General features: G+C 43.5%; 1 protein-coding gene and 1 long non-coding RNA gene across 2 annotated transcripts in view; one reads left to right on the plus strand and one right to left on the minus strand.

Moving 5' to 3' along the window:
- LOC117511884 (XK-related protein 7-like) overlaps window positions 1–10334 on the plus strand; it is a 139576-nt gene extending 129242 nt beyond the window's left edge. The window contains exons 2-4 of the mRNA XM_034171804.1: window positions 3022–3221; window positions 5040–5259; window positions 8920–10334. Of these exons, the coding sequence (XP_034027695.1) occupies window positions 3022–3221; window positions 5040–5259; window positions 8920–9709 (1210 nt within the window). The 3' untranslated portion in view covers window positions 9710–10334. The remainder of the gene's footprint in view (window positions 1–3021; window positions 3222–5039; window positions 5260–8919) is intronic.
- On the minus strand, window positions 4123–23111 carry LOC117511885. The gene is made up of 3 exons (XR_004561118.1): window positions 22887–23111; window positions 11150–11157; window positions 4123–4137 (listed from the first exon to the last, which is right to left on the minus strand). It is a non-coding gene; the product is annotated as an uncharacterized LOC117511885 (long non-coding RNA).
- Between the last annotated feature and the right edge of the window lie 3927 nt (window positions 23112–27038).

A 27038-nucleotide genomic window follows, 5' to 3' on the forward strand; every position in this document is an offset into this window, starting at 1 on the left:
ATGATTTGGTAAGTCTTTATGTTGTGCGGACAAAATATCAGATGCCATAATCAGACGTTTTCTTGTTACTAGAGCAGGTCAATAAAAGTGCTCACATGTCATAGTGAGGCCCCATAATTTATAGGGTTGTGGTGGGGAGGAGGGGCATGCACGCAGGACCATGTTCACCCATGGCCTACAGGATCGGTGTTCTGGTTTGGGGTTCGGTGTGTCGCTTGCCGTTTCAGGGTCAGGATCAGCCTTCTGGTTTGGGGTTTGGTGTGTCACTGGTGGTTTCAGGATCAGTATTCTGGTTTGGGGTTCGGTGTGTCGCGGGCCATTTCAAGATCAGGATCAGCGTTCTGGTTTGGGGTTTGGTGTGTTGCTGGTGGTTTCAGGTTCAGCATTCTGGTTTGGGGTTTGGTGTGTCGCTGCTGGTTTCAGGATCAGGATTCAGGACCAGGTGCATTGTTCTGGTTTAGGGTTCGGTGTGTCGCTGGCAGTTTCAGGATCAGGATCACCGTTCTGGTTTGGGGTTCGGTGTATCGCTGGCTGTTTCAAGATCAGAATCAGCGTTCTGGTTTGGGGTTCAGTGTGTCACTGGCAGTTTCAGGATCAGAATCAGCGTTCTGGTTTGGGGTTCGGTGTGTCGCTGGTGGTTTCAGGATCAGGATCAGTATTCTGGTTTGGGGTTCGGTGTGTCGCTGGCATTTTCAGGATCAGGATCAGCGTTCTGGTTTGGGTTTTGGTGTGTCGCTGGCGGTTTCAGGATCAGGATCAGCATTCTGGTTTGGGGTTTGGTGTGTCGCTGGCGGTTTCAGGATCAGGATCAGTATTCTGGTTTGGGTTCGGTGTGTCACTGGTATTTTCAGGATCAGGATCAGCGTTCTGGTTTGGATTTCGGTGTGTCGCTGGCAGTTTCAGAATCAGGATCAGGATCAGCATTCTGGATTGGTGTTCGGTGTGTCGCTGTGATGTTTTGTGTGGGTTTAATGGATTTTATCAGTCCCCACAAGCACAGTCAGACACTGATGTGTGTGAGTTATTTTTACAGTTGACTGAAAATCTGCTTGGGGATGCAGAAGCTGAGGAAGAGCGCGTCGTCTCACTTTTCCTCTGGCGAGCTTCATTTCTCCTCCTCAGCGTCCTGCTCTACTACTACTGTCTGACATCATCTTTCCGAGCATGCATCAGTCAGTCCACAGTGAATGTGTTTCAGCCCAGAGCTTCATCCTGACATCCACAAAACTGAAACCACAGAAGAAAAAACAATCACTGTCAAAAGCACCTGTTGAAAATAAAAATGATTCAACTGAATCAAACGCAACGTTCACGTGTTTTTTATTTAATGTGACAGTGAGTGACTGTACGCATTATCTCTGTCACAGAGTGATGTCGTCATGCACGGTTTGTGGAACGAGCATGACAACTATTTTTCTTGTTGTTGATGGGACAAAGTGCTAGAGTTCTCTGGTTCCAGGTGAGAAAGGCACCCGGAGCAGACAAACGCTGAGGAACTTCTTTAAAAATGTTGCATTTCTTCAAATCAGTGTTTTGAAAAGCTTTAGCTTCTGCTTTTCATCAGAGCATTACAGCACCACAACAGGTCTGGCATGTGACAGCTTGGGACTCCGGCGAGGGCGGTCGCATCTCCTCCTCTCTCCTCTATCTCTGCTCCAACCTTCAAGACCCCTACTTCACCAGACTGTGAATTCTTCAAACTATATTGGATTAACCATGGAATTGATCAGCTGGTCTCTGAACGCTATTGACACCATTTTGTTTCAACAAGGAAATCAGGGCCGGGGACTCTGCGTGCCCAGATGGAACCTACCCTGCGGGCTATGTTCTTTACTCCTGGGAGACTTGGTGTGTTGCATGCTTTGTCCCATTCTCTGTGGAGGACATCGAGGATTTATTTATATTTGGTTTTATTGTAGGAGGGCTGGTACTTATTGCTTTATGTGCTGCCCTGACCTACCAGAGAATTGGCAAGACGGCTGCCACCAGAACCATGACCCCTCACTTGTCCGTCATGATTAATGAGTTGGGCAAGGCGATACATTCTCAGACTGCGTTAACCCTTGAACTCAGACGCAAATTGGATAGCATCTTGGAGCAAATGCACACCTTGCAAAGGAAGATGTCTAAGACCAGGGAATATTCATAATTGGATCTGGTTGTTCATGTGAGCTGTAAAGGTGTTTTTCACTGCTCAACCATAAACATGGCAGTCTTATTAGCCTCTGAAGGAGAAAATGCCCCGTTGTTTCCTCCAGAAGAATTTCTACGGCCTTGGTGAACATTCGGCTGCATTCTTCTTATCTTCTCCAACTCCAGCACACACGGACAGAAACTGACTCATTGCCACTCACACATTGACAGAGACTGAAAGCTTGCTCCCAGACCCCATCCCGGCCCCCGCTCACACCACTCCGGGGTGCTGCGCAGTTTTAGCTGCTGTAGGTCCCCATTCCCCCCCCAAGCTGGCGGCGGCACGACTACATGTTGCTGCGGCTCCCTACACTCACATCACCTCAATTCGGAAAACGGACTGTTTCAAGTTTAGTGCACATAAACAATGTCAAATGTATGTGTTGTCTTAATTCTGATGTGTGCCATTATTATGGTAAACAAGTAATAATTGTGGATTAATTTCTGTATCTTTTCTGTGGTAATTGGAGTGTGGATGTAATCTCATTGTTGTTGCACTCGTGTAATGACAGTGACAGTAAATCTCATCCATCCATCCATCCATATTAACGTGTTTACAGTGTCTCACAACTGACATGGAACATTGTTAACCGTTTGGGGATTATATTTTTTTTGTTATAACCAGTTTGGGAATGTCAATTTTGGGGTAGAACCCAAAACAGGAAATGTCAAAATACAGTTTCTGTTCGATATGATCCATTTGGGAAGAAATTGTGCTTCAGAGCCCTTGATGGCGTGCACACAGGATGACAGTCGGAGAAATGTTAAACCTGTTAAATGAGGTTGTATTGTCATGTTTTAACTTCACTCTGTTTATTCTGCTCCCAGGTATATCCACGCCCTCTACCTGGGCGCCCAAAGCCACTGGCATTGTGATGGTCCCCGTCGCCACTTCCGCTGGCGGCTGATGTTTGAGAGTGCTGACATAACCATGCTCCGCCTCCTGGAGGCTTTTCTCAAGTCGGCGCCACAACTCGTCCTCCAGCTGAGCATCATGATCCACGGAAACGCTGTCCTCCCTCTGCAAGGTGGGGGGGGGGGGGGGATTGGAGATGTTGGACAGATATCAGTGTTAGAGTCCATGTGTTATTCACGCACCTCTTACAAGAAACACACTGGCCTTTGATAAATAAAACAAAGTGTGCAGATAAGCACACACGCATGCACACACATACACACACACACAAACACGGACACAGTGTTTTACCTGAGGTGTTTTTACCTGAGGACACCTGAGTTTTTTTTTTTTTGTTTGTTTGTTTTTTGCTTGTTTGTTTTGTTTTGTTTTACCTGAGGACACCTGAGGTGTTTTTACCTGAGGACACCTGAGTTTTTTTTTTTTTGTTTGTTTGTTTTTTGCTTGTTTGTTTTGTTTTGTTTTACCTGAGGACACCTGAGGTGTTTTTACCTGAGGACACCTGAGTTTTTTTTTTTTGTTTGTTTGTTTTTTGCTTGTTTGTTTTGTTTTGTTTTACCTGAGGACACCTGAGGTGTTTTTACCTGAGGACACCTGAGTTTTGTTTTTTTTTACCTGAGGACACCTGAGGTGTTTTTTTTAACCTGGGGATACCTGAGGTGTTTTTACCTGAAGATATCTGAGGAGTTTTTTACCTGAGGGCTTTTCAGCAGCTCTCTTGTGAGAAGGTTCCTACTCTGCTGAATGTGAGCTGATCAAAGTGACTTTAAAGTGTAGGTGACACCAAAAATGTGCACAAATAACTACAAATGATGAAATGTTGATATTTTAAAAAATCCTGAACAATACAAGTCGATGATAAGTGCAGGTGAAGGATAAACACCAGCTGTCTGAAGCCTGCGCTCTATTCCAGCCCTCAGCCACGGCCATATTGTTGCAAGTCATCACTGGAATGGCACCTGCTGATTCAAGCCCAAATCAACTGTAAACATGGCGGTGGTCAAGATGTTTTCAGATGTTTTTTTTTTCTAGTGTGGAGCTTTTTTTAAGTCCAGTCTGAACTTGTGTCACCATCAGGCTGTGGAGGACACAGACTGATGGTTTACGCTGTAAGTTAAAAGACTTGCAGCGCCTCATGTGCTCATAACGTCTCAGTTTGCACGTGACAACATTATCCCATGATCCACAAAACAATAAAATAATCTGAAAATACTCAGTTTTGTCGCCTTGTCAAGTGGAGAAGCCGCGGACATCGTGCGTGCGTGCTCGTCAATATAAGTGTTCCACCTGCCATTCTGCTGGTGAAAATTAACCATTCTGACACTGATAACATGGTGCAGCGCTGACCAGAACCACTCGGTGGAAACGGGGCTGTCAGTAGCCTGTAAAAATACATAAATTAATCCATAAATGAATGGGAATATTAAAATAATGGTTCCAGAGCTGATGCCATGTCCTCCTTCTTCTTGTCCAATGTCGGCACTTGCTAGGAAGTTCCTGGTTTGTAGTGGCGTGCAGTTCAAAATCCGAATATATATCTCTTTAAGAACTGCACACCAGGAAAGGACAAATTTCTAACTGTTGTTAAATTTTAGTCTTAAATATTCATGAAAACATGGCATTATGTGTCACCTACACTTTAAAATGCAGTGAAAGTTTGGCTGCTGTAACTCTGATGTTCTCATGATGTTCATGTGACTGCAGCAGATAATGGATCTAAAAAAACACAATTCAGCATCTTGATCGTCAGCATCAGAACTTCATGAACATTAGTTTATTATTGATTTCAGACTGAGACACGACTCTGAGGAGGAAATGCTTCAAACTGTCCTCCGCTGTTACCAGGGCAACCTAATAGCATTTGATTTTGATCTCAATTTTCATTTTTAGTTGTCCTCTTCATCGCCTAAATATCTCCCCCCCCCCGTAGGTCTCTCGGCCTCGGCCTCTCTGGTCTCTCTCGCCTGGATGATTGCCTCCTACCAGAAGGTTCTGCGTGATTCACGTGACGACAAACTGCCGATGTCTTACAAAGCCGTCATCGCACAGATGCTGTGGCACTTCTTCACCATCGGGGCGAGGACTGTGGCCTTCGCCCTCTTTGCTTCCGTCTTCCAGCTCTACTTCGGCATCTTCATCGTCAGCCACTGGTGCGCCATGTTTGACCCCCACAAAAAACCTGACCTTTTATAGCCTGACCTTTGACTACAATGCCTTTGACCTTAATAAGTATTATCATCATAATCTTCATTAACAATTTATTTATAAAGCACTTTCAAATCTTAAGTTACAAAGTGCTGTTCATTTTAGAAATGAATTATAAAATTGCAACCCTTTAAAACAGAAAGCCAAAGCGCACACATCATACACACACAACAAGCAACAACAAATTCATATCTCAGATAAAAGTCTATTGTGGGCATGTATGTACATGTACACGTATATAAGGGCATGTATGTTGACCTATGACTGGCCTGTTGGTTTGCACGAGTAACTGCAGTAACCCTACACTTACACACACACCCCACACAAACCCCCACTTACTTTTCCTTCCTGTCTGTCCATGATGTCCAAGTACTAATGTTAAACATAAAAGTACCCATTAGTCCAGATCAAGGGTGAGTGAGAACAATTAAAGATGGCTTTAATGTCACTCATACTCATCTTTGTTGCTGGTGATGACTTTAATCAAAGACAGTTAGAGCATGGGTTGCCTTGCAGCCATTCATGTAATAAGTAGAGTGGGATGGGGCCGTGTCCAAATACTTATGGACTTTCCAAAGCATCACATGAAACCATGGAACAAAATCCATTTATTATGATTTAATGTACTGCAAGTCCCCCAGTTGATCACCAGTCTCAGGCTTTGGTAGTCACCATGCCTAGGATTGGTTGGCTAGCTAGATTTTGGAGTGAAAATCAGACCCTCCAGAAATTTGCAATGCCAGGATTACAACAATTCATTCAACCAATAATTCAACCAATATATCATCTACATATAGTAAAACAGAGATACATATATCTCTGTATTGCTATATGTAGAAAGATTTGTAGAAATATTGGTTGAATTAATTGTCAAAATCTTGGCATTGCAAATTTCTGAAGGGACTAGAAGCAAACTTTATTTTAAACTATGTGTAACCTAAAACATGTCTGTCAACATATGTTGAGAGAGTGTGTCTGTTTTGCCTAAATTCATACGAAATCCTTTCAGCAGGGTTGTGAGGAGCGTTATTGGAGTTTTAAAACATACGGTAACTGCTGTGAAACAATCAGAATACAACTTGCTTCTATGATTTAGTTCAATTCTCTTTGGCAACAGTCTGTCAAATACACCTGCTCCTAATCCACCATGAGTCCAGTATCCACAAAGCATCCAGCAGGTGGCAGACACATCTGTAATATATTGTACAACAAAAATAACATTTTGCTTCTGATTGTTACTCTGGTGCATCAAAATTCCCTGGATTTCAAAGAGTTTGTCCTCATTGGGTAATTATATAGTAATGGAATTAACAAAATCTGCCCATATTTTAGCTCACCCTTAAAAATTTTCTCCGATTGTAATTCTGCAGTGGTGGGCATACTTCCGATAATCCGATAACAGATAATTATCGAAGATAATGTTTTCATTATCGGATTATCTTTTTAGATAAATTTGAAAACCATCATCAGACTAATTATCTTCCAATGAATTACCGTCCGATAAGTTTTAGACCAATAACGTACTAAACTAAGCTGAACAGTGAAAAACATTTTTAAAACTGTTAAAGTTGTTGAGACCTATCTGTTAAAAGTTCCCTAATAGGCATGTTGTTCTACCCTCTGCAATCAGAAACCACTCTATCGTCTGCAAGCAAAGGAGAACTGGTGACCAAAAAAAAGTCATTTCCTTTAATACCATACTAATGTAATCGCAATGTCACCAAGTCAACCAGAGGCATACATGTTTAACTTATGGTTCAAATTTTAACCACTCATTTTATTATTGTCATGTCTGAAGTTTATAAAGTGAAAATATCAGATATATGTTTTCGTTTTAAAGTAATGTGCTAATTTTTAAGGTTTTGTGAGCACATGCTGCTCCAGGCAGCAATGCATTATGGGTAGCATAAAGTAATCTCAGACGTTCACGACAGGACAAATGCATTTCAGACACTCTGTTCAGGGTCCACAGATAACAGCATTAAACTCTAGTGCCTAAAACTCTTGTGAATATATTCTCTGGGTTTATAGATGTTAGTATATTTGTGTTTGTTAAATTCCATGCATCTTAAATGTAGCAGACACGGATTATCTGGAATTTTGTTTGACATTTTTTCAAGGCCGCTACTGCCATCTACTGGCCAGGAGTGTTCATGGCAGTATTAAACGTCTGGGTACATGGCTGCTCTCAAAGTGTTGGTATTGTCCATTGCTGTCCAGGCGCTTTTTGTCTGCATATATGTTAACTTTGTATTCTAAAACTACGGTTAGAAGTAATTCTGACTCCTCATCGGTCCACACGAACGAGGTTGGCGCCATGTTTTTAGTTTTTGTGGAAGTGACAACAAGAGAATAAGGCTCCTGATTGGATAGAATTTTAATCAGTACCGCCACCCAAAGGTTTGGCAGACTAATTACAACACATTTATACAGTTCGATGTGGATGGATTTTTTTTAAACGACGTAGTGTGGATGAAGTTTTTTCCCCAAACTGAAAGGGTAAGATATTCGGTTTTACAAATACCCGACAACGTGTGTACATGGCCTTATGTCTGTGAAAGGCACTATATAAATAAATTTACTTACTTACTTACTGAGTGCATGTTTTACAACATCATAAAAGTTTTAAAACATGCAATTGCGATGACACTTCCAGGGCTCCGTAAAAATGCCTGTTTTTACAAATAAAATGGAATATTTTACAAAAGCACATTGATCTTTAAACCAACACACGACACACGTCACATTAACATGTTGGTTTACATAATGGTTTACTGAACCAATCACTGTTTAGCACTTTTACCCAGAATGCTTTGCGGTCTGTGTTTGTTACAAAACCTCAGAATTAGTGCCTTATTCAACATTAAAAGATATATGTTATATTTTAACTTTGTACAAATGACAGAATTGACATTAATGGAGTTATTCTATCAGTATTTTCAAAAAACCATAAGTTAGTATGACTTTATTTTTCAAGACCTCCGCCTGATCGGAGTGTTGAAATTGATAGGGAGCTGGTCTTATGGCTGCGCTTAGTGTACCTCTGTGGTGGGAGTGTTGTTGTAAACAAGAGCTTCCAGCAGGGGTAGAATGTTGAAAGAAAAATCATTATGATTAGTAAAGAGTTGATTTTGTGGGTGCTATCAGAATTTGTCTGTGCTGCTTTCTGCAGGGGGCAGCATGGTCAAACATTCTTGCTTATTCTTTAAGTCTTTTACGGCTTTTGATGCTTTCAAAAGCGATCGTGTTAAAAATCAATTTTAGCTCTTTAGTAACTGCAAATGTCCCATAGACAACACCGGAATTTATCGGGTATCGATTATCTGTAACTTCCGATATATTTTTGGATGGTTTATGGGTTTATCTTTATCAAAGATAATTTTTCAGTTATCTTATCTGTTATCGAAGTTAATTTTTTGGTTATCTGTGCCCACCACTGTAATTCTGTTACCATGGAATCACTTCTTTATATGCCTCTTAAATATATTCTCCATTTACAGTGTTCTGTTTTGAGGCATCGTAATTTATCACTGCTTTTGAACTTTTTTTAATTCACAGAACAAGTATTCCCAATATTTCAGAGGAGTAATATTACTTTTTTTCAGGTGCGTGATGACGTTCTGGATCATCCAAGGTGAGACGGATTTCTGCATGTCAAAGTGGGAGGAGATCATCTACAACATGGTGGTGGGCATCATCTACATCTTCTGCTGGTTTAACGTGAAGGAGGGCCCCAGCCGCTTCCGCATGACGGTCTACTACTCTGTGACGCTGGCAGAGAACGTGGCGCTGACTGCCGCCTGGTACACCTACCGTGGGCCGCACACCTCCGACTCCTATGCCCTGGTGGTGGTGTGCCTGGTGGCCTGCAGCTTCGCCCTGGGAACCTTCTTTATGTTGGTGTACTACTGCTGGCTGCACCCGGACGGACCTGTTCTGGGCTCACAGTGGGGCAGCTGTGTGAATGAGGGGGTGGGAGGGGCCGGAGGGGTGGCGGGTGTGATTGACGCCTGTCTTACACCTTCTCAAGGCTCTCAAACGGACATGGTCATCACCAGCCCTCCTAGGACTCTCCCCAGGACTAAAGACACAGGGGAGCCGGTTCCTGGGGATCGAGACAGTTCCTTACCCATTTTCCAGGTACGTCCCTCCCCCTCCTCCTCTCCAGCACTCCTTCACAGAACCTCCTCTTCATCTCGTGCACAGGAAGGTCCTGTAATCCGGATTGATCTCCCCAGGAAGCGATACCCGGCGTGGGATGCGCACTTTATTGACCGGCGTCTTCGCAAGACGATCCTGCTGCTGGAGACCACGTCAGCCGTCAGCCCCAGGATACAGTACAGGAGCAGCATGATGGGCAGCAAAGAGGTTCTAGAATATGAGACGACTGTCTAAGGCCTTAAAGTGCAGTCTGAGATCAGTTCTCAGCCCAGGACTCCTAAGACCAGTAGAGGAATGGAAAGGAGACATGGAGCATCAAGCAACTCAAATAGTTTTTTAAAAGGGTTGTAATGTGTGTAGGCTAATCTGGGACCAAAGCTGTCCCCGTAAGTCTGAGTCCAGGAGAATGTAGCATGAATGAGCCGTGTGAAGTTCATGGAGTAATCCAGAACTGGGGTCATCTTCATCTTTTCTAAAAGCTTTGAGGTGAGAATAATAATCATCCTGGGACCAAGGGGCGACTGATGGAGCTCCAATCTGGACATTATGAGTTAGAACATGAAGACAGACAACGTCACAAAGTGTCAGGTTATTGTGCATGAAGTTCAGCCTCAGACTGGGACTCCAACAACACAGGTCTGAGTCTGAATACAAGAGGTTCATCTGTGCCACATCAGTTTTTTTTTTTTTTTTAAATCTGACACTTGTCAACAATCAAACATTAAAACTTCATCAAATACAAGCAGTTTTAGACTTCTTGGTTTTAGTTATGAAGGAGAAACTCTGGGATTCAGAAGGAGTTCACAGTAGAAATGTTTCTCCTGAAAGGAGCCAGTTGATCTGGTTCAGGCACTTGGTTTGGACTGAACTGGAAGAAAGTCCCAAGATGGACAGAAAATCCCCATTTGACCGGGAAACGTCGTGGATTTCCACAGGAAGAACTATTGAATGTGCTTGGGAAGAGCAGCATCTAGGCTAGCTTACTTAGCCTGCTGGCACCGTGGCATGGCCCCGGATTACTGGAAAAAGCTGGACGTATGTGGAGGACCTAATTCCTCTCTGGAATATGTAACCTAGACGTCTCAACAAACCTCACCGATCAGAATTAATCCAGTTGTACCCTGGAAGCCATCAAATCTTTGAGTGCGGTATCATTCAAAAACAAATCCAACAATTCCAAAGATCCAAATAGGAGATGAGCATTTTGCTTGTACAAGAGGGTCGGCAGAGAGACAAGGTTTTCATTTCTTTACCAATCGTTTTTCTAAAAGGTTCCAGTGCCATTATAATCTTTGGCAAGAATCTGCAAGGCCGTCTGTTAAAGGTGTGATTAGAAATGAAGATCCAGCCTGATAACGGAACGAGGACCGGCTGAACGGCAGCGCGGCCCATATGGTTTACGACTCTTCAGTCGAAAATAAAACTTGCCCGCCCATACGCGAAACACAAGCAGTCATTGCAAGAGTCTGACTGTTTCCATCCCTGCTGCCTCATCAATTCAAAACCGAGACAGGAACTGCTTGGAAAAATCAATCAGTGCTAATTAAAGTGTGATTAATGTAACCTGGACGACTTCTGCAACGGCGGGTCGTCTGTGCGTCTTCACAGACGGCCCGTGATATACAAACACAGATGTCAGATATAAGCTATTATCACAGGATCTGAGCAGATGACTGTTTGGACTAAATGTCGGACTTCTCTCTGGATACTTCACGTCATGAGTGGTGAACAGTATTTAGCATGGTTTTGTTGGAATGTGGAAACACTTGAGCAACATATATGTACAAAGCAAACTCATAACAAGACAAAACCCACTCTATTCAGGAAATGTTCCCGTTTGATGAGCAGGAAACACAGTCACAGGTGTCGTGGTCCTCAAACTTGCTGCACGGACTATACCCAGGGTTAAAGTGGACCAACCTGTCTTACAGCCTTGGTTAGTCAGTTTATACCCTGGTATGTTATAAGGCAATCAAGTATAGACTACAGTGAAAACCAATAATACAACTAAACTGAAAACGAAATGTGTTTTTATGATTATGATGTTAAAAGATGACAGACACAACACACAAATCAAAGTGGAATAAGTGGCATAAGTGGTCCAAGTCAGAGTGCGGTACATGGGTTAAACTACATGCATTGATTTTATATGTTGCAGTAACATCCTATTTTGAAATTTGGGATTGAAAACAACTCTGGACATTGAAATATTGACTTATGAATAATACGAGGGGGTATAATTTGGACAAGAGGGGTTACACTCTTTCATAGCCCAGAATGTATCCCAGGGCTTTTTTTTAGACCCCAGGGTATAGTTTGGTCAAGTCAGGACAATAACCTAGTTTAGTTTACCCCCAGATATACCAACCTGGGCTATTTTATACCCTGTTTTATGTTTTGGATTCAGCCAGACTATAGGGATGGCGAGGGGGCTCATACTATACCCCATGTTATAAATGAACCTGGGCTATTTTAGACCCCAGGGTATAGTTTGGTCAGGTCAGGACTATAACCTAGTTTAGTTTACCCCCAAATATACCCACCTGGGCTATTTTATACCCTGTTTTATGTTTTGGGTTCAGCCAGACTATAGGTATGGGGAGCTCATACTATACCCCAGGTTATAAACTAACCTGGGCTATTTTAGACTCTGGGGTATAGTTTGGATGAATCATGACTATAACCTAGTTTAATTCAGCCCAAAATGTACCAACCTGGGGTATTTTATACCCTGTATTGTGTTTTTGGCTCAGCCAAACTAGTTATTGGTTTTGCTGGGCTCAAACAGTAACCCAGATTATAAACCAGCCTGGGCTATTTTACATGCTGGGGTATAGTTTGGCCAAGTCAGGACTATAACCTAGTTTAATCCAAAATACACCAGCCTGGGTTATTTTATGCCCTGTATTATGTTTTGGGCTTGGCCAGACTATCTAAAGGTATAGGAGGACCTCAAACGTTACACTAGAGTCTCAACCAGCCTGGGCTGTTTTGTACCTTGGTATATATTTTGAAGTTAGCCCATGTTTAACCCTTTAATGGTCAACTCATATTGGTATATGGTAGAGCATATTGATATCTACTACATTCTATTGAAAATTGTGAAGATATTAAAGGGTTAATTTGGCTCAAAGTATACCAGCCTGGCCTATTTTAGACCTCAAAGTATATTTTGGGTAAGGCCAGACTATACTCAGGTTTAGTTTGGCAGGGATAGCGCTAGCTAGCTACACCAGATAGACCATTGTGAGAGCAAGTCGTGGGGGGGGGGGTTTAAGGGATGTGACCAAAGTAATGATGAATAAATGTCGGCCGTGCTGTAACCACTGCGTAAAGAGAATAGTGTACCATCCAGTTTTTTTTTTTTAAATGGAGCCAAACCGGTGTTACGTACAGCACAACTGAGTGATGGTAAGCAATAGTAGAGGAACCGCTCGCCCCGCTATGTTCAAGCATACATGTGTGAAGAGGCTACAGAGATAACAGGCAACATTTTGTTATAAGGCTAATGAGCAATAGCTGCCTTTTCTGTAACATTCATTATTTCCAGTGACGTCAGTAACAAACTGAAAAGGAGCATTTAAGGCACAATCACATACCGATCCACCATCCTTCAAGATGTAACACAAAATAAGGACGTGGCTCTCCATGTCAGCTAGCTTTGTGAGCTAGTGTATAGCTAGCTTGGAGCTGAGCTTGTTTAGCGAATAAGACATTCTTCTTCTGTTGTCATCATCATTGTCAGTCTGCCACATGATAACCATTTGTATTTCAGGGCTATTTATTAGTGGGAACAGACGTCCCCCTTTTCCGGGAACAGTCCCCATTTAGTGGTGTTTTCCTGGACAGAGATGTCCATGGAAAAGTCCCTGTTTTTAAGTATGAATTAAAATCAGGTCAGAAAGAGCAAATCAGACAGCAGATTTCTCATGCTGTGCTTCTTTTGGCCAACAGAGGGGGCTGGCTGCCTCCTATAGTAGAGGTGGGTGATACCGGGAATTTTGGTATTGATCCGATACCAAATAAATACAGGCTGAGTATCGCCAATATCAATACTGATACCGATACTTTTTCATATTTAAGCTTCACAGATCCAAAGGATCCAAAAGACCTAGGATATAATTTCACCAAACATTGTATGTGACAACATAATACTTTATTATCACAATCAACATTTTTGTTTAAAAAAATCACTCAACACAACTTAAAACATAATCTCCTGAGGTAGAGGGCTGACAAACCACAATACAAGGGTACACTGCTCCGTGTTGTGTGACACAGTGCAGCACTGCTCTTACAGAGAGTACTTTGATGAATCTGTGTGCGCAGCAGTCAGTACATGCGGGAGAGAAAAAAAGCTTGAGTATCGATCTTTTTATACGAGGATCGTTCAATATCAATACCAGCGTTGGTATCGATATTAGGATCGATCCGCCCACCTCTATCCTATAGCAGCTTCACATTCTTCTTCTACAACTAATAGTGCAGCAGATAACAGAATATTTACAAAGGAGTCTTTTAAATGGTGAAACTACCACCAAATTCGGCACAAATACTCCTTAGACATTAAGTCTTTTGAAAAAAATGATTGGCCACTTGAATTTTTAATAGGTAGGAAGGGGGTCAGTTGAAGAATTGCACAGAGGTCAAAATTTAGAAATTCTTCAGTCATATTGAAAACTATACCACATTATTTGTCTGATCATGAATATTCAAAAAAGGTGTAGTTTGGACTATCTGTGACTGAATGTTTTGGAGTTGTGGAGTAAAAACAGCAAGAATGGTGACAAAGGTCAATTTCAGTTTGTACAGGGGTCAAAAGTTAAAGTTGCTCCAATTTTGGTAAATAAAAAAAAGTGGTGCAAATTATTGGTTGAGCTAATAGGATTAAAAATGGAATAGTTTTGACTGTGTTGAATGTTTGGTCTCCAAAGTAAAAGTCAGTGCTTGTTTCCATAAATGAACGATTATTACAGTTATCTGCTCCACTATAACCACCTACTCTCCAAGTTTTAGAGGAAACTGGTGTGAAAAACCCCAACAGAAACAAGCAAGTGTCCAGTGAGTCCACAACATCAGTTTTTTTTCAATCCAGGGTTTGAAACCGGCAGGGTTTGGGATCATACTACCAGGTGACAGGTCACTGATTCGAAAGTATAGATCCACTTTGATCTTGAGTTAACAAAGCAACTGACAAATGTTGTGTGCATCATTTTTAACTTAACACAGTAAAAAAAGAAAAAAAAATGCTATTTGTTGCAGGCACTGAGGGTTAATGTGTGATTTTATGACTTGGTTTGCACAGTTACTTAGTTCCCAGGTTGGCTTTCACCTGAGTTTATTACAACAGTTACTATGGTCCAAATACATAAAACCAAAAGTGTCCTCGTTTTTATTTCAGTAGACAAAAACTATTGATATTTGCTGGTCCACCAAGTCAGCAGGTCCAAATGAAGTTGAGGTCTCCAGCAGAACCAGTCGGTTAGATGACTGGTGCCTTTTACAAAAATAAGCCACGTACAGACCAAACCAATCAGACTGTGGGATTGTGACTCGTGGGAAACCGTGACAACACGAGGAACGCTTTCTTCTTTGTTAAAGTGCTGCTTTTGTTTCCTGTCAGAACCTAAACTCAAACCATTTCCATGGAGCCAATCAGGAACCAACTTCCAGGATTAGAGGGGTCAGGTTCCAGGTGTGAAGGAGTGTAACCATCAGTTAGAAACCGTGTGAGGCTGAGAAAGTCGTGCACGGTCAGCAGCACGACCTGCAGAAAGAAAAAAAAAACTTCACATCAAAGCATCAAAGCCAACATCAGTCCCAACTCATGTGACGCAACAGATTCCGCTTTGAAGTCCTCTTCAAAGACTTTTTTCTTTGAGGTTTTAGGGCTCATTTATTCATGATGGTTGGATTTGTTGGGTTGGAGGAATTTTATCCCTGAAACACAGATGATGTCATTTTTCAGATGACGGTGTTAGCATTAGCATTAGCAGCGGCTTGATTCCTGCTTCTTTGTAAGTGTCAAAGCATCTTTGAGCAAAGATTCTGAACACTACATTGTTTCCACTGTGCGGTTGAGCGATTTATCTGGCAACTCTGCACAGTGATATGTGTGTGCTGAGTGTCACTGCAAACTGTTAGCATTTTACCTCCAACAAACACCTCAGTAGTATTTTCTGGGCCGGTCCGGTATGCAAATAAGCGCAGGTGCCACATGTTGCCATATCATCACACCACGGAAATATCTTCATGGGCAACCACCCGGGATGACAACCGGCCCCACCGGTGAAATGTGGGTGTGTCCTCGGCCTTCTCCAGTAATGAAAGTCCTCAACACAGAGGCGGAGCTTGCCAACAGGCAAAGCAGGCAACTGCATGAAGTCCGAGACCAGGAGGGGGCACCCAAGGGCTGACAAACTTAAAACTACATCCACAGCTGCCTATCGTTTAGGAGGTTTAGACAAATGGTAGTGGCGACAATGACTCTTTTTCTGCTTTTGGCTCTTTTGACTGCTTTTTCATTTTAATTTACACTTTTCTGTTTGCTAATATTATTTTGATATGATTCGTGGAGCATTTAATGGTTAATATTTTAAAAAAAGATAGAAGTAATGACATAAAGACTGAGGATAAAAGATGGCGAAACTTCTAATGGTGAGGAACACTGGTGGGAGGGGCCCTCTGTGAATGCTAGCCTCGGGCCCCAACAGTCTCTAGAATCACCACTATCAACACAGAGGCTGGATCATGAACAAAGAAATGCACCACATGACCAAATGTGGCTAAAATGCCAATTGAAAATATTGGCAGAGATATTATGATTATTATTCATTCATTCATTTTCTGCTGCTTATCCAACCCAGGTAAAGAGTTACAGGACTTGGCCGAGGATAGGGAAGTGTGGGATGAGTTTCTTGGTTTGACTGCCACTGTGATCCGGAACTGGATGAGCGGCAGAAAATGAATGAACGAACAAATAATAATAACAATATCCAGTCATAGTAGAGAAGCTTGAATCTTCGACTGGACTGGGTTGCTTGATGCGAGGACGTTTCGCTTCAAGTCGCAGAAGCTTCCTCAGCTAAAATTCTTGCTCTAGTAGTCTGACTTCTGTCTGACCCTTGTCGAGAAGAACAAACAGAAGCCACAAAAGCTGGAGTTTTAAACCTAACCAGATGCCTCCTACCGGGAGGCAGACTGCTATTGGCTAGTGACTAAACAGTTGCTTTAATTAGCACCTATTGTGCTCTAGTTAGCACCCTCCTAATGACAGGGTAGCTGTCCCTCCTAACGATGGGACTGACGCCTCTCCTGATGGTATGAATGACTCATTATCATGAACAAAAGACGGAAACTGCTTTGATCTGAGTACCCCATTGTAAACGGGACAAAGCGTGTCTCAGACCCACCCCCCCCTTGGTTAAGACTGGGTTTCAACTGTTTAGGTGTTCAACTGGTTAGGTTTAAAACTCCAGCTTTTGTGGCTTCTGTTTGTTCTTCTTGACAAGGGTCAGGCAGAAGTCAGACTACCAGAGCAAGAATTTAGCTGAGGAAGCTTCTGTGATTTGAAGCGAAACGTCCTTGCGTCAAGCAACCCAGTCCAGTCAAAGATTCAAGCTTCTCTACTATGGAAACCACCTGGACATCTGAGAGCCTACACAGAAATATCCAATCATGATTTGCTGATGCCACTAAAGTAGAGCTTATTTTAGAGGAAGTCAATCTGAAGAATGTCTGACAAATAAATGTTCGACTTTAATACTATTTTCACACACAGCTTTTTCGTACAGCGCCACCAAATGTGGGAGTAGTCAAGTGCAGCTTTTGTTGTAATAATAACACAGCGGGTTTCCAGGCAGAAGGTTGCTCCACCTCAGATCCAGTTCCCTCCACACCAACATCAAGGAAAACTCCAAGAGTCCATCACTCACAAGACACTTAACTCAGACACTCTGGCACTTTGTGATGCGTGACGCTTGCTTCGTAGCACATTGATTAGCATGAGATTCGAGATCCGCTGCTCCATCATTCCTCACTGTAGCGTCAAAGTTAATCCAATGTGAGGTGACTGAATAAAAACCTCTTGGTATGCAGGGTGGCAAAACCTTTGATGTGCCATTTTGATCACTTATCTATAAAGCTATAGCATCTCACTAGCATCTTACTGGGCTGCGACTGGTGAAAGGGAGGCGGAGACAGAATTGCACGAAAAGGCAACAACTTTCTCATGTGGACTGTCACTGAATTGGGCCTCCAGCACATGCGTGAGTGCCAATCCGTAGTGGCAGCAAAAAAACGTCCACAAATCTCGAGCATTCCGCACAAATACCATGTGAGAGCCACCAACACCACCGACATGGTGCAGAGCACACACGCGAAAGTCGAGTGCCAATAGCTCGACCTTTGCAGGTGCAAGGATTTACGTGTGAATGCTGTGATGGAATAGATTTGCATGCACATGCTCTCACGGATGTTGAGCGCCACTGGTGCGGCTGAAATGACGGCACATTCTGCACACAACGTTCAGGACGGATGTGGACTCCTACAGTGTTATTATGTGAAAGAGGCTATGGAAATTCCCTGACTTCAGGCAGAAAAAGCACTGAAAATAATAATAAAATAATAAATAAATAATTTTTTAAAACAAGAAGAAAAGTGTGGACAGCCACTTACGGACTTACAAAATGATGTCCAGGAGCTGCGTCTCTCAGCTTCTATTGATGTCACACAGACAGTGAAAATAAAAACAATAAATCCAGGTCCACACGTTCACACAGGTGAAGCCTGCTGTCCCCGCATGCACGTGGGTTGCCACCGCCTGGCAGCATTACACTTATTCCCACTGCCGTCCTCAGAAAAATAAACAGAAAAACAATATGTCCGGTTCCGTGGCCGGTCATGATACGTCCACCCGGCTGGCGTGTGTGCGTAGCCGGTTGGTGCCAACCAACAAAATTAAACTTATTTCCACTTCGGTTCTCAAAAAAATAAATTAAGAAAAAGAAGAAAACACAATAATTCCAAACAGTCCGCCCTTCCTTCACTGCGCATGCATCATTTAGGAGCGTCAGCATTGATTCACTGATTATCACCTTGTTTCTGCTTCACACTGCAGTCCAGTCATCATCTGTCTCAGAGACAGATGTCTGAAGCTTTTGGACAACAATCACTTCCACATAACGTCAGCATTATTTCATCATAAAAGATTGAGGAAGTGATCACAGCGCAGCAGCCATGACAAGTTGCTCCTGCTGCGTTCACTGCGCCTCCGTCATTTCAAAGCATCAGTAACAACTCACTGATTATCGCCTTGTTTCTGCTTAAAACTGACTTTAGAATGATTTAAGAGGTTTTACTTTGTCATCTGATGGTTAATAATCACATTATTACCTTTGATCACTTTGGGTGAAGAGACTCAGAAGAGCTGCTGCGGTCCCAAATGGCGCATGCGCATTGAAGGCAGGGAGGATTTTTAGGGGGGGGGGCTGTTCAGTCTGCGACACCAGTTCATGCAGGGCCCTTGGGCAAAGCCTTTAATCCCCTATTGCTCCCGGTGTGTAGTGAGTGCCTTGTATGGCAGCACCCTGACATTGGGGTGAATGTGAGGCATAATTGTAAAGCGCTTTGAGTGTCTGATGCAGATGGAAAGGCGCTATATAAATGCAGTCCATTTACCATTTAAAACTTGCATTTTCTAACCTACATTGTTTATAAATGTAACTATTCAATTCTTTCTAACATTTTTCTAACATTTAAATTCTCTCTAATCATTTTACTTGTCGAAATTATTGTTATTATAAGTAATATTAGTAGTTGTAGTTAAAAAAGGCTTCAAAACTGGACCTTTAATCTAGGTGTTGTGGGGGGGCACATCCTTGTCCCACGCCCCCATTCCACCTGGATTCGCCCCTGCTTTGGCGTTTGAGCACAAAGAATGGATAACATTTATTTATGCAGAAAACATGACCAGATTTACAGGTAAGAAAGTTTTATTGCGTTTTCACATCATGTGGTTCTCAGAAAGAGAGTTTAGGTGCATTTGAGTGGAAAATAGTGTTAGTTGTTGATGCGTCGCAGAGGATCAGCTGTTTTTAGCGAGCAGATACAGAGCGGCTCAGCTCAGAATTCTAAATAAAGGAGAAAAAAAGCATAAAAATGTCTTTGTAAAGCTCAGTGCAGGTGTGCTGTTGTCACCACGCTTTAAGAGGTGAGGACGAGTCGTAGCTGCTGCAGAAAACCGCGGATGAAAAGCTCACAGCTCGCTTAAAGTGGGCAGTTCAGACGAACCCCCTGCCCACGGACCAAGTTTAATGCTGCTATCGACCCACAATTCAAAAATAATAGTAACGCACAGTGACTTGGAGAAGTAACTTTAATCTGATTACTGAATTGGAAAGATTAACGCGTTAGATTACTCGTTACTGAAAAAAGTGGTTAGATTAGAGTTAGTAAGTAACGCGTTACCGGCATCACTGGATACTAGCCTAAGGACTTGAAATGTATGGTGGCCATCCAGGGTGGTAGCTGTAGGGGTTAATGAAGAATTGCACCGAGATAAAAATGCTCCAGTCATATAGAAAACTATACAACACTATTTATCTGATCATAAATATTCCAAAAAGGTATAGTTTGGACTATCTGTGACTGAATGTTCTGGAGTTATGGGCTAAAAACAGCAAGAATGGTGTCAAAGGTCAATTTCAGTTTGTACAGAGATCAAAGATTAAAGTTGCTCCAATTTTGGTAAAAAAGTGATGCAAATTATTGGTTGAGTTAATGTGGTTTTTAAAAGGACTAGTTTGCACCATGTGTCATGCTTACGTGGGCTGTCCGTAAAGTATCAATCCTTTTTATTTTTTTAAAAACTATATGGATTTCATTCATATGTTTTTACGTCAGGCAAGTTTGAACCCTCGTGCGCATGCGTGAGTTTTTCCACGCCTGTCGGTGACGTCATTCGCCTGTGAGCACGCCTTGGGAAGGAGTGGTCCCGCCCCCTCGTCGGAATTTCATTGTCTGGAAATGGCGGAATGAAAGGGACTTTTTTTCCATCAGAATTTTTTCAGAAGCTGTTAGAAACTGGCACCTGGAAACCATTTGAAAAATTTATCTGGCTTTCGGTGAAAATTTTGCGGGCTTCACAGAGAATAAGGACTGTTAACTGTCACTTTAAGGACCCCTTTAAGGACGCTTGGCGCGCCGCGCCCCGAGCTGCGACAACGCGGCACAAAACACCGTATCATTTCTAAACGGATAGCTCTGTGGGTACGAGACGTCGTGTGCTCTTTCTCCGGTTATCACAAGAGCTGGACATCAGCCATTTTCTGGCAGATTTCACTTTTAAACAGAGATTTTGTCGTGGAACGCCGCACGGAGGCTTCGCGCGTCACGACCGATTCGCTTGATGAGCGAGACAAAGAACACCTCCGTTTCAGCGTGTCAGTGGACAAGTTTGGACATGTCCAGCTATCCACAATTTCTATGATACTTACTGGACTGGTAAGCAATGAAAGCCGAGATAGGCATGTCCTAACTTGTCCTCTGACACGCCGAAACGGAGGCGTTCTTTGTCTCGCTCATCAAGCGAATCGGTCGTGACGTGCAAAGCCTCCGCGCGGCGCTCCATGACAAAATCTCTTGTTAAAAGTGAAATCTGCCAGAAAATGACTGATGTCCAGCTCTTGTGATTACCGGAGAAAGAGCACACGACGTCTCGTATCCACAGAGCCATCCGTTTAGAAATGATACGGTGTTTTGTGCCACGTTGTCACAGCTCGGAGCGCAGCGCGCCAAGCGTCCTTAAAGGGGTCCTTAAAGCGACAGTTAACAGCCCTTATTCTCTGTGAAGCCCGCAAAAGTTTCACCGAAAGCCAGATAAATTATTCGAATGGTTTCCAGGTGCCAGTTTCTAACAGCTTCTGAAAAAAATCTGATAGAAAAAAGTCCTTTTTATTCCGCCATTTCCAGACAATGAAATTCCGACGAGGGGGCGGGACCACTCCTTCCCAAGGCGTGCTCACAGGCGAATGACGTCACCGACAGGAGTGGAAAAACTCACGCATGCGCACGAGGGTTCAAACTTGCCTGACGTAAAAACATATGAATGAAATCCATATAGTTTTTAAAAAAATAAAAAGGGCCGATACTTTACGGACAGCCCACGTAGATATCATGTTACAGGGTAACATATGTCACGTCATAGAATCCAATGTAAATTATGGGTAATGGTATTAGTGACACGCCCACTTTCAGGGGTCTGGCCAAAAGGCATCTCGTGGAAGATGGTTGGAACCCGTCAATGCCTCTGCCCTTGCTGACAAGGACAGAGGCAAGAAGAAAATACTTCCTGTAGCTTTGAGCAGCGTACTGTTTAGTGACATCATAAGAACTCATTGTAGTAAGCAATTCCATCCGGCTACCACTAGGGGGCACCAAAGCCCATTCCTCCCATACGCAGTTTTAATCACGGGTTACAAATGTGTCACGCTCCTTCAACTGCACTTTAGCGCGAGTCGAACTAAAGCCATTTTCAGCTAAAAATGTTTTCCGTACATGTGGATAACGGTGCTTTGAAGAAGGAACTAACTCATTCCTACATAGCGATGAGGAACTGGGAATTTATAGTTACTGCTGATGAAGGAAGAACAGTTGTTTCTGCAGAACGGTGTTGGTCTGAAAGCTGGGACTCTGGGACCTGCTGATGATATTTGTGTATATTTTCTGTCATTGCTGGGGTTGGCAGTGCCAATCCCATGAGGACCTTAGCTCAGTAGCTAGAGCAAAGGCATCAATGTCTGGGTTTGGGGTTGTATTCCCAACGAAGACGCCACGGTTAGACGCACTTTGGACATATTGTATGTATACAACTTCACTACGAGTTAGTCATTTTAACTGATGGATTTAGCACAAAAAGGGGGTGTGGTCAGTCATAAAAACTGATATTGGTAATAATTTGGAGTGTATGCGATGTTAATGGTGCTGAAAATAATTCCTCATGTCAGGCCTCTCCTGATAGGCCGGTGTACAGACAATGCACAGACTGACTGTCCAATCACGTGCAAGGGTGAATCATCTCTGACTGGGCAGCAAATTATGTTGTTAAATTGAAACTTAGAGTAAAAGTGGTGTGTTGATCATATATCAACTTGAAAAAAAAATGTGTAAAAAATGTGACTGTGAGATCAAGAACTCAAATCATCTTTTATTGATTAATGCAAGTAGTTATGTTTATTTATTTTTGTATTTGTTTTATATCTATTTATCTTGTTTACTCACTCAGTGGCCATGTCTTTGGTATGATTCTTATATTAAGATGTAAAAAGTGAAAATGCTTTTTTTTACTCATTCTCTATATCTGTATATACCAGAGTGTGAGTGTGTGTGTATTGTTTGTACAGTGTGTAAGAACTTTTTTTTTAGATCATGTTCCTGAAATATCTTCTGAGTGAGTGAGCAGAAAAATAAACCAGTGGTGAAAATATCTATGACGATGTTAAAAGAATTCCACAAGCTGTGCTGATAACTGTAGATGGGAATAAAAACTGTAGTAAACGCGGTCAAAATGCCACCAAAATCGCCTGCAGGGACGTCTTTGTCTTTTATTTCACACCACATTCAACACAATCTGCTAATAACTCTGTCTGTCTGTCTAGCAGAGGTTTTGGGGCTACCTCTCAGCAGTTGCTGGGCCGATGTACTCAAAACTTGGCATGCAGGTTCAGCTGGCGGTGGAGCAGTGCATACGTCAATTTTTTTTACAGTTGGCCCTAAAAGTTATTGGGGTCTGGAAAAAAAAATGTTTCCTGTGAGACACAGCTTAGCCAAATTTGGTACGTGGATTTGGCTGTGTGTTGCCAGGTACATGCTTGAATTGCAACCCCAATTCCAGTGAAGATGGGATGTTGTGTAAAATGTAAATAAAACAGAATACAATGATTTGAAAATCCTCTTCAACCAATATTCAATTAAATACACCACAAAGACGACATTTAATGTTCAAACTGATAGACTTTTTTTGTTTTTGTGCAGATATTTGCTCATTTTGAAATGGATGCCTGCAACATGTTTCAAAAAAGCTGGGACGGGCAACAAAACACTGGGAAAGTTGATGAATGCTCAAAGAACACCTAATTGGAAAAAGGTGAGTGTCATGATTGGGTATAAAGGAGCATCCCCAAAAGGTTCAGCCGTTCACAAGCAAAGATGGGGTGAGGATCACTACTTTGTGAACAACTGCTTGAAAAAATAGTCCAACAGTTTAAGAACAATGTTTCTCAACATTCAATTGCAAGGAATTTAGGGATTCCATCATCTACAGTCCATAATCAGAAGATTCAGAGAATTTGGAGAACGTTTGACAGGCAGCACTGCATTAAAAACAGACATCAATGTGTAAAGGATCTTACTCCGTGGGCGGAGGAACACTTTAGAAGCCATTGTCAGTTAACACAGTTCGTCGCTACATCAACAAGTGCAAGTTAAAACTCTACCATGCAAATTGGAAGCCATACATCAACAACATCCAGACACGCCGCCGCCTTCTCTGAGCCTGAGCTCATTTGAAATGGACAGACACAAAGTGGAAAAGGGTGCTGTGGTCTGATGAGTCCACATTTCAAATTGTTTTTGGAAATCATGGATGTCGTGTCCTCCGGACAAAAGAGGAAAAAGACCATCCAGATTGTTACCAGTGCAAAGTTCAAAAGCCAGCATCTGTGATGGTATGGGGGTGTGTTAGTGCCCATGAAATGGGCAACTTACTATGGCGTCTATGGCATTTTCAATGTTAAAGTTAGCATTAAGCTGTTCGCATCTCAGCAGTATAATGGCTCAGCATTTGTTGTCATAAAAGAGTCAAATGTATTACAAATTGTAATTTTTTATTTATTTTTTGTTTATATGTTAATAATAATAGCAACAATAACAGTAATAGTGATAATAACTAATAATGCTACAATACAATTTTAGAGAAAGAGACAAAAAGAACTGATTAAAAACACACAAGAAAAGATAAACCCAACTAACAATGAACACATGTTCATTGCTTTCCATTTCAATCATACTCACCGGTAAAACGTTCGTTCACAACCTCTGAACTGGCGATTTGCACAGTTTATAGCTTCACATGAAGGCTTTTTTTTTTTTTTAACAAAATCAAAAAGAATAAAGTTATGTGCTGTTGTGTGGGCCGCTGAAGAGGAGGTACTGCTGGCCCACCACCTGTCACCACTCATCTGATCTGCATCGGTATATCAGCAAGACGTCATCTCCACCTCTTTGCCGAGATATCGTTCTACCTGAAAGGTAATATCCTCAGCCTGACTGCTTGATAGAAAGCCCTTTTTGTGATTTTTGTGAGTGATAACAGACTTTTTCTCCAACGAGAGGTGGAGGTAGCTTCCCTGCCGTGCAGATTGCTGGGTGCAGACGCACCCACGTTTAATTGTGTTTTTGTTCCTCGCCAGCAGTACCAGGTCCGACACGCGGAGGCAGTGGCCACCTGGGAGTTCGGGACTTCGCGGCTCCAGTATTCCCGGGGTCTGGTGGCTGAGGAAATCGTGTGGTTCCGGTTCTGCTTTGGACAGGCGCCTCCTATCTTCGAGCCTGCCCACACGACACCTTGTAATTTGACCTCTGATCTATTGTGTAATCTGTTGTGTTTGTTGTGCACGTTCGCAACAGTAAAGTGTTGTTATTTGACCTATTCCATTGTCCGTTCATTTGCGCCCCCTGTTGTGGGTCCGTGTACTTACACTTTCCCAACAGGATATCTCGGCCAACGTCATGGATCCCGAGGGGCGTCAACCGGCTGTTGAACGGCCAATGGAAGAACAGGGTGCACAGGCGCCCGCAGGAGGAATGATCGGTGAGTTGCAGCGGATCCTCACCGTTTTCACGGCTCGGTTGGATTTAATGACCGAGCAGAACGTCCTCCTTAACCGCAGGGTGGAGGCTCTCGCCGCGCAGGTGGAGGCGCGCCCTCAGGGCGCTGCTGCGGCTCTCCCTCCTGTCGACCCTGTGCGTAACAGTGACGTTCCACTGGTCGTTCAACGACCCCTCCCACCTTCCCCGGAAGCATACATAAGCCCTCCAGAGCCGTATGGAGGTTGTGTGGAGACGTGCGCGGACTTCCTTATGCAGTGTTCGCTCGTCTTCGCACAACGTCCTGTCATGTACGCGACTGATGCTAGTAAGATAGCTTATGTAATTAATCTGCTTCGCGGCAAGGCACGCGCTTGGGCTACAGCACTTTGGGAGCAAAATTCACGGCTCCTTCTGACATATGATGGGTTTGTGAGGGAGTTCAGAACAGTGTTCGATCACCCAAATAGAGGAGAGACCGCTTCAGCCGTGCTGCTGTCAATGAGACAGGGGCGCCGGAGCGCAGCTGCTTATGCAGTCGACTTCCGCATCGCGGCTGCGAGGTCCGGCTGGAATAACACTGCCCTCCGCGCCGCCTTCGTAAACGGACTGTCGTTGGTCCTAAAGGAGCTCCTGGTGGCTAAGGACGAACCGCGGGATTTAGACGGGCTTATTGATCTCGTTATACGATTAGACAATCGGTTAGAGGAACGCCGTCGGGAGCGAGGCGAAGGACGTGACCGGATACGCGCCGCCCCTCTCCCTTCCGGGTTCGAAAAGGGGCTGCCCTCCCCACGCTCCACAGCCGCAGCGCTTTGTGGGGCAACAGCTCCCCCTGTTGACGTTGTTAGGGAGACGCACAGGGCCAAAATGGGAAGGCTGATCCGTGGAGAGTGTTTTCTCTGCAGCTCAACAGAGCACACACAGAGAGACTGCCCCAAACGGCCAAAACGTCAACACTCGCCCTTAGAGACTGGGCTAAGGGGGGGGTCAAGACATTCAAGTGAGACACACACAAATTGCCACACGACTCCCAGTCACAATCCTGAGCGGGGATTTAACCCTTCAAGCCCGAGCACTGGTGGACACGGGGTCAGAAGGGAATCTGCTAGACAGCAGATGGGCAAAGGAGGTAGGGCTCCCTCTGGTGGCGCTTCCTACGCCATTGCAGGTGCGGGCACTAGATGGCACCCTCCTCCCTTTACTCACACACAAGACAGACACCACCAGTAACTCTGGTGGTGTCTGGAAACCACCGGGAGGAGATTGAGTTTTTTGTAACTCCTGCCACCTCCCGCGTGATTTTGGGCATCCCATGGATGTTAAAACACAATCCCCGGATCGATTGGCCGTCTGGGGTGGTGGTTCAGTGGAGCGAAACCTGCCATCGGGTGTGTTTAGGATCCTCGGTTCCTCCCGGTTCCCAGGCTAAGGAGGAGGTCAAAGTCCCGCCCAATCTGATGGCAGTGCCAGTTGAGTACCACGATCTTGCTGACATCTTCAGCAAGGATCTGGCACTCACCCTTCCCCCGCACCGTCCGTACGGTTGTGCCATTGATTTGGTTCCAGGCGCTGAGTTCCCGTCCAGCAGGCTGTACAACCTCTCACAACCTGAGCGCGAATCAATGGAGACCTACATCCGGGACTCATTAGCCCCACTAGCCATAGGAAGCTGCAACAGTTCCTCGGCTTTGCTACT

This window comes from Thalassophryne amazonica, chromosome 6 (assembly GCF_902500255.1).
Source record: "Thalassophryne amazonica chromosome 6, fThaAma1.1, whole genome shotgun sequence".
Classification (NCBI taxonomy): Eukaryota; Metazoa; Chordata; class Actinopteri; order Batrachoidiformes; family Batrachoididae; genus Thalassophryne; species Thalassophryne amazonica.